The 13,350-nt window shown below is 39.4% G+C and overlaps 1 protein-coding gene across 3 annotated transcripts in view; it reads left to right on the top strand.

Moving 5' to 3' along the window:
- LOC140212073 (rho GTPase-activating protein 22-like) overlaps positions 1–13,350 on the top strand; it is a 295,845-nt gene that overhangs the window by 196,926 nt on the left and 85,569 nt on the right. For all 3 annotated transcript variants that reach the window (XM_072282564.1, XM_072282562.1, XM_072282563.1), the window contains exon 2: positions 1,002–1,130. In XM_072282564.1, coding sequence (XP_072138665.1) covers positions 1,111–1,130 — 20 coding nt within the window. In that variant the 5' untranslated portion in view covers positions 1,002–1,110. The remainder of the gene's footprint in view (positions 1–1,001; positions 1,131–13,350) is intronic.

The following is a 13,350-nucleotide window of genomic DNA, read 5'->3' as shown; positions in this document are numbered from 1 at the left end:
GAAAACTGCCCAGCGGATTATCGGCACCCAATTGCCCACCATTGAGAATGTCTACCATAAGTGGTGCCTGGGCAGGGCGAAAAGCATTATTAAGGATACATCTCACCCTAACCATCAACTTTTTACTCTCCTCCCATCCGGTAGGCGCTACAGGAGCCTCCGCTCCCGCACCAGCACCAGCAGGCACAGGAAGAGCTTCTTCCCTGAGGCTGTGACCCTGCTGAACCTCACATCACAGCTCTAAGCATTATTGCACCCATATTGTACTGTCTCAGTACTTTCATATTTGTGTGCTGTAGCACTTACTTTTTAATCACAGTTATTTTGTAAATTACACTATTCTTTACATTTCTGGTCAGATGCTAACTGCATTTCATTGGCTTTGTATCTGTACTCGGCACAGTGACAATAAAGTTGAATCTAATCTATTTAATCTAATTCCCCTTTTGTTCAAGAGCTTGATGGTTGAGGGGTAGGTAGTAACTGTTCTTGAACAGTTGATGGCAGCAGTGAGAAAAGAGCATGGCCTGGGTGGGGAGGATCATTGATAATGGATGCTGCTCTCATGTAGATGTGCTCAATGTTTGGGAGGGCTTTACCCATGAAGCACTGGGTTGAATCCACTACCTTTTGTAGGACTTTCTTTCAAAGACATTGGTGTTCCCATACCAGGCTGTGATGCAGCCAGTCAGGTACGCTCTCCACTACACTTCTATAGAAGTTTGTCAAAATTTTTGATGTCATGACGAATATCGGAAGCCTCCGAAGGAAGTAGAGGTGCTGTTGTGCTTTCTTTGCAATTACATTTACATGCTAGGTCCAGGACAGGTCCTCTGAAATAGTAACACCCAGGAATTTATGTTCTATGTCCTAGGTAAATGCTTTAACTTCCTGGTAATTGAGGTAATTGTCGCTTCTTATAAAAAAAATACTGTGATTAGTCCAACACTGTAGTCACTGCAACAATCCAACTAGTTGATTCTTCTGCTTTCTTCTTCTAGGGAGTGCTGGGGACCGGGACCGGATGGCTGTCAATCATGAAGCATTCCTCCTTATGGCAAACTCCCAGAATGATATGGAAGATTGGGTCAAAGCCATCAGACGAGTGATATGGGCTCCATTTGGCGGAGGTACTCCCTTATATTTGTATTGTGCCGACATAAAAACTAATTATTTGCCGTACACAGCTTACAAAGCACACAGTAACTCATGGGGAGAAGAGGGTGATACCTCTAGGAAACGTTACTTCCACACTGTGATCATTTGGCATGGGTGATTCCTTGTTATGGAACCTCCACCCAGTTTTCACTGTCAAATACTAAGTATTGGGCAAAACCTATTTTTAACTTGTTTAAAACAGGCTTTAACTTGTTGAATTAAAGACATTTAATCTCTTCTCCCTTCCAAAAATATTAAGATATGGGAATCAATGCTGTTTCTTGCCCATGTCTAGTGAGCTTTGAGATGTTAAGCCACGTTCCCTGGGACTGCAATATATTAACATTTATAGTAAATGGAAGTTGGCCAATTAAGGTATTTGATCTAATTAAACAGGACATTCGGCAGAAAGCAAAGGCAGACCACTGCTGTAGCCTGCCACGATCATGATTTCCCAACATGTCAGAGCGGCGTGGAGGGAAATCGTCCGCCAACTGGAAATTCCAAATGCCACCTAACAACGAAACAGGAAATTAGTGCTTCCAGCTGCCCAATATATATAAATAATAATTGCTAAAAAGCACCGCAAATGTGAAAAGAATGTATTTACTTTGTTTTGATATTTGAGGGAAATTATTCCTGCCTTATTGTGTGGAGCAGTTCATGATAAATCTGGACTCCTGGGTTGCAATAGCATTCCAAAGTTCTCGGAAAGATTACTGTACAATACAAACAATATGTCATTATTGCAGAAATTTAAAATTCCTGGCTTCCAGACCTTGAAGTTAAAATGAGCTTGGTTGCTAGGATGGGAACATAAGGCTTTTGTGCTATTCTGTTATCTTTTAATGAACATCCTCTTCCACCGAGAGGAATTCTTTTACAGCGTGAGTATCATTGTCACCACACTACTGTTATGTGCATTTGCAATGCTTTTGACTTGAATTAAGTGCATGTATTTACAGACAAATTGACCAGTCACAGCTTATAAATCTGACCTACATCAGGCAGCTTCTGATCTTTCAGTGCACTCTGAATCAGCATCATTGCTGCAACTTGGCAAGTCAGAGGTTCGAAGAATTGTTTATCATATATGAATACTTTAAAAATCTACAATTGGATCAAAGCCACTGTCTGTGATAAAATGACTAGAAATGTATGAGTACTGTAAAGAATAGCAGTAGCAATATCGTGTTCCTTGGTTTGGGATATTGAGTCATTTGGCCATCAATCCTTCAGTGTTGGTGATAGTACATAGGACTAGTTATTTATCTGGTAGTCACTGTATGATAGTTCAGAATATGGAAAGGTCTCTGGTATTTACAGTAACTGAGATACTGTCCTGAAGGTATTTGGAAACAAACTTTTTTTTAGATAAAAATTGAAGTTCTGGTATATATCCTTGTGCGAATTGAGCTGCACAATAAAGAAGCAGCAGTATTTGGATTTTACTGTTACTGGGCAAAATCAGAGCATTTTAGTAGATGTGAATTGTTTCTTCAAAAGTCAGGCTAAGTACTTTATAAAACCCTTAAACAGACTAGAGTTTATAGTCATATATAGTTTGAGATATGGACTTTCATCAATTCTTATGAAATCCATATAGTAGCATTAAAGATCACAGTTTCTTCCAACCAACACCCCAGCCTATTGTTATCAATACTCACCCCTAAATAGCTTTGCCTCCAGAGGCAGAGGGCAGTGCTTCTCAACACGGTGATGTTCTAGCCCTCTGCAGACTCCAAACCACCTCTCCATCACCATGCCACATCCAAAAGTAAAACTAATATACATTTGGTTATAATTGACCTTAGTGCTAAGAGTTGTAAAATCCAAAAACAGGCCATTCGGCCCACCCTGTCCTTGATGACCGTCAAGTGTTCATCTATACTACAGGTTGAGCACCTCTTATCCAAAATGCTTAGTGCTGGAGTGTTCTGGATTTTGGAATATTTGCACGATATAATGAGATACCTTGGAAATGGGATTCAAGTCTAAACATGAAATCCATTTATATTACATATACATGTACCGTGAAGGTAGTTTTATATAATAATTTTAATAATTTTGTGCATGAGTACATCGAACCATTAGAAAGATAAGCTACCACTACCCCAACTGCTCAGGTGGACAGTCTGTAGCTGTTTGGCATTACCATCATTCCCAATTCTTACGCTTGTTCATCACACACATGTCCTGATGCTGCTGTTCAGCATGTTAGATTTTCAACAATGACAACCTTGGCAAACTCATCAATGAATTTCCCTGCTGTTTTGTGATCAGCAGATGCTTTATCACCACAAATCCTTAAAAATTTAATGCTGTGACTTTTCTTAAATTTCTGCAACCAGCCTGCTGAATATTCACAATTACCTTCAATTTTCAGTTCATCGTGATAGATCTTTGATTGTTTCATGATCAGCATATCGTTAAGCGGCTTATGTTCTCTGCGACACTGATGAATTCACTCTTTCAATGCACTTTTCATTTTACGCAGTGTTTTCCAATTCTTCGTTGACATCTGTTCATTACATAGGTGAGGTCGTTTCTCAGAATTGTCTGTGGTGCGCAGACCTGCTCATCGCCTGGCAATTTTCCCAGTATCTTGTGGAATTTTCCATTTGTGAGGTGATATCAGTACTCAAAAAATATTGGATTTTGGAATTTTGGATAAGGGGCACTCAAGCTGCTAATTGCATTTATCAGTGCTTGGTCCATATACTTTACGCCTTGATGTCTGCAGGCCAAGTACTTATCTACGTCCATCTTAAATGTCATGAGACTCACTGCCTCTATCACCCTTTCAGGTAGTGTGTTCCAAACTCTACCCACCTTCTTGTAGAAAGAACTTCTTCCTTAAATCCCCTCTAAACTTACTATTCATTACCTTAAACTTATGCCCTCTGGTTATAGATATCTTTGCTATGGTGTGATGCTATTGGGTTTACTGTCGACAAAGCCCTACACTCATAATGGATTTGAAGCCTATCTGATGATGGTATCTATGGATACTATCACAATTGGGAGGTTATTATGCATCAACCTACTCTTCAAAGACTAACTTACTTCCCTATCCAGTCTCTGTGGTGAGGTCCAGCTGTCAATAGTCACTACTTCAATGGTGGTCCCCCCTCCACCATGGAGGAGATATTTCCAGCCAACAAAGTCTAAACATAGTTCGTTTTATTTTTAGTGATAAACATTTAATCTTAGACAGATTGTTCTTAAATACATTTAAAACTCACAGAGGATTTTTGATTTGTAAAAGATTTCTGAATTTAAAAAGATTTACAAACTACAAAGGATTTCCAAACACAGGTATAATTCTTACAAATTAAAAGATGAGTTGCAGATGAATAAAAGTCACCATGATGGTGACTTTTCACTGTCCAGTGCCATGGGGCTTTTTTTTTCCGCTAATCTCAGCTTTCTAAATTAGCAACTGACACTTGTAGAGATTAAAGAGTTGTTTTTGAGTAAGTTAAACTTCCAACCAATATTCTTTGTTCAGGTTCTTGTCATAAATGGAAGCCATTCTGTAGTTCCTAATGTAAACAGCAAGCAATAATCAGTCTGAAGTTAAAAAGACAGCTTTGCAAACAGCACTGTCTATAGTGCACAGAATAAAGGCCCACAACACGGTGCTGACTGCTTAGGAGATGCAGTGTAACAGGATGGGGTTATGTTAGTTGGCTTTCATCAAACCAGACAACTGTAGCGAAGTTATTTAGTTCAAGGAAGCTTGCAGACCAGATTGACACTATCACATAGCACATCAAGTAGCGGATCTGTTGATATTTGGAAGGTTTGTGTGCTCAGAGAGTCTGTAACACAGCATTAGTTATGGGTATCTGGAGACTTGCTCTCTGCAGAAGCTTTTAGACTACCTGTATAAAAAGATATCTGAAAAATTATCACATGCACGTCAAGCCACCTAAGTGGGAGGAAAACAATATAAATGTTGGAGAATAGTCAAGTTTGTTAGGAATTGTCACAGAACAGCAAGAAGACTGACAGAAAGACAGGGTGACGAGAATTCAGTCTTCTGCCTTTGATTTCTGCAATAGAGGATTCATTCATCTGCACCTCATTTATATGCCTTTTTAACTTATAGGAATTGCACCTGTGTTCTAGAAATCCTTTGTGTTTGAAAAATCATTTGTAATTTGGAAATTTGTTATAAGATAGAAAACTTTCGTGAGTTTTAAATGTATTTTAAGAACTTTATCAGGATTTAAACAAGTATCACTAAAAACAAATGAACTGTCTATAAACTACCTTATTAGCTAGAAATATCTCCTCCTTTGTAGGGAGAGGGGATACACCACTCAACTAGTTGGTATTGGCTATAAACTCACCATAGAGGATAAATAGGGAAGTAAACTAGTCTTTGAAGAGTAGATAGCTACAGCATAACCTCCCTTTAGTGAGGGTACCTGTAGCTATCTATATTGGATAGGGCTTAAGGTCTTCGTTTGCATTTAGAACTTCATGGTCAGCAAACCCAATACCATCACAACCCCATCTTTCTGTCATTCTTCTCATCATTCCAAAAGATCCGCACTGCCTTCTTGCATTATACTGTTTTGCTACTAGCTGACATTATTTTCATGCAATATTTTTCAGATACCTTTGCTGGGACAAAGTAATCCACATAGATTGTCTAATAGGTTCTGGGGACAAAGATTCCAGACACCTAAAATTAATGCTGTGATGGCTGATTCTCTGAGTACACAATTATTTGAACTGTTGATTGATCACCTGTACCTGTGACCGTGTTTGATGTGCTAGGTCTGGAACCTTCCTTGATCTTGATCACAATAATGCAAATAACTTCGCTGTAGTTGCAAATCTGTCCTTTTAACTTCAAACTGGTTATTGCTTGCAATTTACAATAAGAACTGAGAACTAGTTGCTGTTTAGAACAAGAAGCTGAGCAAGGAATATTGGTTAGAAGTTTAACTTTGTCACAGACAACTCTAATCCTTTGGAAAGGTCTGCTGATGTGCTGGAAAGCTGAGGTTGGAATTAAACTTCTCAGGCCCTGGAAAGTGAATACTCAATGGGAAAACTTTATATCTGTCTTCCCTATTTATGCCCCTTGATGGTGTAAGGGGAAAAGGGTAATAACTATAGTCATTGAATAAGGATGTTCGCACAATGAGGATTTTATTTCAAGCACAGTTGCATTTCAAAGGTGGTTGACCTTAAACTTAATTAATTCCTACCTTTTGGAACCAACAATGAGGAGATTGTAAAACTTGTTTGTCTGTTGGGTATCATTAAACATAACCTGTTAGCTGGAATATTTGGCTTGTACTTTACTTTATACTTTATTGTCGCCAAACATTTGATACTAGAACGTACAATCATCACAGTGATATTTGGTTCTGCGCTTCCCACTCCCTGGATTACAAATCGATAGTAAATATTAAAAATTTAAATTATAAATCATAAATAGAAAATAGAAAAATGGAAAGTAAAGTCATGCAAAAAAAGCCGACAGGCAGGTCCGGATATTTGGAGGGTATGGCCCAGATCTGGGTCAGGATCCGTTCAGCAGTCTTATCACAGTTGGAAAGAAACTGTTCCCAAATCTGGCCGTACGTAGATAAACTAATCCAGCAACAATATCCTTTCGATAATCAATCTCCATGTTATTAATGTCCCTAGGTTTCTCAAAAGCCAGTTCATTCACATGATAGTTGCACACAAGATAAGTAGTTAGTTACTGGGGGAATGTATGTGTCTGTATATACAAGCATATCCTCTGAAGTGTCATGTTTTTGCTTGTTATTTCACTAGCATATCAAACAGGAATTTCAAGAATAATATTTTCAGAAAATCAGCTAAAAGGGCAAGAAAATCATTTGGCAAAGACTTTCAAAAGGATTAGTTTCTGCACAATTAATGTCATGGAATTGCCATATGACAACTTTGCCCATTATTCTTTTGTGAAGAGATACTCTAGGAGGTTTCTAGGCCAGGTAGAAGTTAAATTACACAACGACCTGATAGAATGGAGGAAAACTATGGCACCAACTTTGAGGTATTAACAGCTGAAATAATCAGGGTGGAGCCGGGAACTGAACTGCACTGCAGGGCAAGGTATCCATCAGACATGGCTGTGAATAGTTCCATAGGAACGTGAGAATTCGTATAGCAGTAGGTTATTTGACCCCTTGAGTCTGATCTACCATTCAATAGGGTGGTGACCCTTTTCATTTTCTGCCCATTACCTACTCCCTGATCCCCTTACTGATCAGCAATCTCTCTATCTCAGCTTTAAAAACAAATACACTACCCTCTCCCTGCAGATCTCTGTGGCTAGGAATTCCAAAGACCACAACCCTCTGAGAGAAGAAATTCTTACTCATCTCAGTCTTAAATGGGTGCCCCTCATTCTGAGACTCTGTCCTTGCTTTGAACTCTCCCCTGAGAGGAAACATTCTCTTTTCATTCTTCTTTGATGACCTCACTATGAATCTTACAGTACATGTTTCAATAACATCACTCTCATTCTCCTAAGCCCCAACGAGTACAGTCTCAACCTGTGTAAGCTGTCCTCGCAATACAATTCTTTCAAACTCATCTTTGTGGACATTGTCACAACTGTCATCAACAAAATAATATCTTTCTTTACTTAATGGGGTCAGAACTGTTCGCAGTACTCCAGATGTGGTCTTACTGGACAGGTTCAGTAAGACTAAACAATTTTTATCCTATAACACTCTTGAAAATCAGCCAGCATTCCGTTAGTCACCCTACTACCTGCCTCAGTTATAGAGACATATAGGACAGAATGGGGCCCTTCAGCCCACTATATCTATACTGACTCCCCGCCCCCCCACCCCCATCAATTCTAATCCCATTTGCCTGCATTAGGACCATATTCTTCTATTGAAATGTCCATTGGGGAGTGTCTGTTTAAGTGTCTACAAATGCCTCTTAAATATAGTGATTGCACCTGCTTCAAACACCTCACCTGGCAGCGTGTTCCTGAGATCAGACACTGTGCAAGTACTCAGTTAGCTTCTTGTGCTTTATGAACAGGGACTCCAAAATCCCTTCATGACGCGGCTTTCTGCAGCTTTTCACTACTTAAACGGGATTCGAGACTTCGATATCCCTTCCGGAATTAACAACTTCATATTTTCCCATTTTATTTCGTTCACTTCTTTGACAAACTTCGGGGTCACTTTGGCTGCTATAGCTAGGACGTAGCTTTTGCTTCTCACTCCAAGAGTGATTTTGCAAATATATTTTTTCAATTCTGCAATTTTAGCCAAGTATGAAATAACTTTGCAATATAATTAAAATTTATTGATTTATTTTAATTAGAGATACAGCACTGTTACAGGTCCTTCCAACCCAACAAACCAGTGCTACCCAGTTACATCCATGTGACCAATTAAACTGCTAACATGTATGTTTTTGGACTGTGGGAGGAAACCAGAGTAACCGGCGGAAACCCACATGGTCACATGTAGAAACTCCTTACGGACATCAGTGGGAAATGAACCCAAGTCATTGGCGCTGTAATGGCGTTGTACTGACTGCTATGCTACCGTGCCAACCCTCAGAATCCCAAGGTAGCTGTAGAACTGAACTAAAAAAATACTGGAGTTACTCAGCAGATTTATCGGCATCGGTGGAGAAATAAAGCACAATATTGAGTTATACTGAAGTTAATCAGAGCAATGAAACCACACAAACGTTTTGGTTAAGGTTTAATCAATTCTCTGCCTTGAAGAAATTGATTCCTACATAAAAAAAGTAATTGTGTTGGAAAGGGTGCTGAGATCTGCAAAGCTCATATTCAGAAATAGGTTTATTATCACTGGTGTATGCCGTGAAATTTGTTGTCTGAGATACATATAAAATTTACTATAAGAAATATAAAGTAATAAATTAATGCAAATAGAGAGAGGAATAGTGAGAAAGTGTTCATAGGTTCACGAACTGTTTATAAATCTGATGGTGGAGGGGAAGGAGCTGTTCCTAAAACGTTGAGCCTGTGCCATCAGGCTCCTGTACCTCCTCCCTAATGGTAGTAATGAGAAGTAGTTGGTAGAACTGGAAAATTGCAGCTATGGGGCAGGATGGATTTAGCAATGGAAGAGCAGAGGGTGAGGGAGACTGAACTATATTAAATTCTGAGGACTAGATAGAGTCTTTATAAATTCACTTTCGAGTTTCGTGTGTTGCTGGCAAGACCAGCTATGGAGAACACATTTCCTTTAGCAGAATATTCATGATGCGGAGAGGGATTAGAGCAGTTTATCTAATACAGCTACTGCCTCACAACTCTAATGACCCAGATTCAGTCCTGACCTCCAGTGCCGACTCTGTATGTTCTGCATGTGCGCTGCCCTCTGGTGACCGAGTTCCTTCCCACATCCCAAAGGCATGAGACTTGTTAGGTCACCCGGACAGTGTAGACTGTGTCTTGTGTGCAGATGAGTGGTAGGCTGTAGAAGGAGCTGAAAGGAAGGTGGGGGCAATCAATGTAGGATTCAGATACACTCAGTGGCCACTTTATTAGGTACATCTGTACACCTCTTGTAAATGCAAATACCTAATCAGCCAATCATGTGGCACCAACTCAATACATAAAATCTTGCAGATATAGTCAAGAGGTTCAGTTGCTGTTCAAACAAGACATCAGAACGGGGAAGATATTGTGATATAAGTGACTCTTTTTCATGGAATGATCATTGGTGCCAGATGAGTTGGTTTGAGTATTTCAGAAACTGCTGATCTCCTGGGATTTTCACTCACAACAGTCTCTAGAGTTTACAGAGAATGCTGCAGGAAATAAAACAAAAACATCCAGGGAGTGGCAGATGATTATGGATTTCAGGAAGTTGCAGGTCAACCAATCTCCATTGCACGTCAATGGCTCTGCCGTGGAGACAGTGAAGGGTGTAAAGTTCTAACGGACGAGGTTCTGGGGAAAGTTTTGTGGGTGCACCAAGGTCCTGAGGAATGTTTTTCCCTTTGGTTGTACAGTCAGATGACAATAAACTTGAACATAAAGTTTGACAGTAGCTCAAAAAACCACACATTACAACAGTGGCGTGCAAAAGATAATTTCTGAATGCACCACACATCAGACCTTAAAATAGATGGGCAACAGCAGAAGACCACACTGGGTTCCACTCCTGCGTCTAGTAAAGGCACTACTGAATATACCTGATGGTTGACAAACAAGAGAAAAACTGCAGATGCTGGAAATCTAAGCAACACACAAAATGCTGGGGGAACTCAGCAGGCCAGGGGGCATCTATGGAAAAGAGTACAGTCGACGTTTCAGGCCGAGACCCTTTCGCAGTCCATAGATGCTCCTTGGCCTGCTGAGTTCCTCCAGCATTTTGTATGTATTACTTCATGGTTGATTTAGAATCAGTGGGTTGAAGGGCCTGTTTCTCTGCTGTTTGACTATTTGGAAAGTTAGAGGAAGGATTTTTTTACCTAATGGGTTTTAAGGAACTAAATCTCATAGCCTGAAAGGATAGAAGTGGAAGCCCATACCATATTTAGAAGTTTACTCGAAGAATCCTTTCTTACAGTGCTACAGGCTCAATACTGAGATAAGCTGGGAGCTTTTACTTGACTAGCACTGACACGAAGGGCTGTGTCATAATTTTTTTTGTTTAATAATTATGGGGAGGAAAGGGTTTACCTTGCTGTTGCAGTTTTGAGATCTCCAGCAGTGGGATCTCTGCTTGCACTGCCCTGACCCAGGCCCATAATCTAGGCCGGATGTCCAGGCAGATGGGACCCCCAGCAAGAGTTTCTCTTCTCCAGCAACCTGCACTTTTTGTAGCACCCCCAGGCACTTCCCAAGAGCAAGATCAAACAAAACTGAAGGAGATAAAAAGACAAGTGGCCACATACCGAGGGAACTGGGAACATCTGGAGGTGTTGCTATGTAAAAGTAAGTTGTTAAAAAAGGATGCCCTGATTGCACTACGTTCCTCAAACAAAGTGCAACTATTAGTAACACAGGAAAAGGCAGATTATTCACTTCCTCAGGCATATTCTCTATATAATCAGACAGTGATTTGTATCTACACTCTATCTACCCACCCCTTGGGTTCATTAACCCTTAATATCTGTGCTTGACAAGGATCTCTCAATCTCAAGTGTAACCCATGTCCTAAAAGGTATCTGGCAGTGTCTGGGAGCAGCAGCAGAGGGTGAATTGGGTGAAGCAGGGTTACATGGGTGAATGGCAGGCAGAATTTCTCAGCACCTTTCACTGTTTTGAATCTGTAAGGCATGCAGTACAATTCACCTGTACGGATGGATTGATTCACAAACGCTAACAGAGAGACCTAAAGAAAACTGCTGGGAGCTTCAATATTTACTCATTGATTAATAAAACCAATCAATCTTCCCCTCTGCCATCCGATTACTAAATGGACATTGAACCCATGAACACTACCTCACTATTTTTTCTGATTTTGCATTATTTTTAATATAACTATTTAATAGATATATATTCAATATATATTGATTTAATTGATTTATTCTGTAACTGGTTTATTTTTGTCCTGATTCTGATTCTGAAATGTTGAAAAGGCAGTGTTCTCATCGTTCCCAGGTTTTATTCCTCTTTCAAACCTATTTGTGAAACTGAACTTATACAACTTGCCAGTTATCCATATTCTGCTTTGTTTCATATGTTGCATTTTAGGACATCAAATTTATCATGGGATCCTTTTCAAAGACACGTCCCAAAGGAAGGAAGATAACATCTTGCATTATTTACTGTAGCAGAAACATGAGCAACACAATGTTCCATGGGTATATTCAATGTTTCTATATTGGTAGGATTACTGTAATTAAAATAAATTAAAGTATAATAAAAATCAATTCTCCAAATGATACATAAAGCTTAAAATCATTTTGAGCAAGAATATAGATTTTAATGTGTGAAATGATCATGAAAATATAATCTGGAGTGATTCTCAATTTGGTTCCATTGATTTGGTTTCCAGAGGACCTCATACAATCTCCAATGAGACAATGAATGGTGTAAATGTGTAGCTAGTAGCTAACCACTATAGTCAGTCAGCAAACCCAAGTTCACTGTTCATCAAACACCACGTAATTAACTTTCTATAAACAGACACTTAAAACTGTCAATTTAAAAATAAATGTGAATTGTTATGTGATATTTTAAGCATTTGTGGATATTACTTATTTACTATAACGTAGTTCCTCTTAGTGATTTTATACAAAAGAAGTTAAGGGTTGAAATAATACACTAGCTTGTTTCCTTAGACCCGCTGCTTTGTAAACTCTCCACACTTCTTCCTTTTCTACATCATCACGTACTCGCAGCGGCCACTTTATTAGATATACCTGTACACCTACTTGTTAATGCAGATACGTATTCAGCCAATCATGTGGCAGAAACGCATGCATAAAAGCATGTAGACATGGTCAAGAGACTTAGTTGCTGTTCAGACTAAACATCAAAATGGGGAAGAAATGCTAGCTAAGTGACTTTTATTGTGGAATGGTTGTTGGTGGCAGATGGGGTGGTTTGAGTATCTCAGAAACCTCTGATCTCCTGAGATTTTCACACACAACAGTTAATGAGAGAGGTCGGAAGAGAATGGCTAGGCTGGTTCAAGCTGCCAAGAAGGTGACAGTAACTCAAATAGCCACACATTGCAATGTTGGTGTGCGGAAGAACTTCTCTGAATGCACAAGACATCAAACCTTGAAGTGGATGGGCTACAGCAGCAGAAAACAATAAAAATATGCCCAGTGGTCATTGAGTGTATTTTAACTTGCCTTTCTCTACATTTCCTTTCGTTATTCCACTCCCAAGGCAAAATCCTCCTTCATTTATTGCGTTACCTTAGAAAATCTCATTGCAAACCTCAGACATTGACATCTCTTCTTGTTGGCAAAACAGTTCTTATAATCTATTTAGTCTGTCTGGGCCTTTAAGTTTTCATGTTTTTATTCTGGCTTGCATTTAATCATCGCTTTAGAAAACATGTTGAGACATAAAAGGGGTTGGAAGCTTCACCGAAGTACGAGTAATTGACTTTTGAGGTACCATTAATTCTGGTATGTAAATGAGTCACTCCGGTAGATGTTTATGCCCTGCAGACATTTGTGTATGGCTCATACATTATTGTGGCCACAGGCTTATTGTACATTGAATGC

Source organism: Mobula birostris, chromosome 18 (assembly GCF_030028105.1).
Source record: "Mobula birostris isolate sMobBir1 chromosome 18, sMobBir1.hap1, whole genome shotgun sequence".
Classification (NCBI taxonomy): Eukaryota; Metazoa; Chordata; class Chondrichthyes; order Myliobatiformes; family Myliobatidae; genus Mobula; species Mobula birostris.
This window is presented reverse-complemented; position numbering and strand designations above follow the sequence as displayed.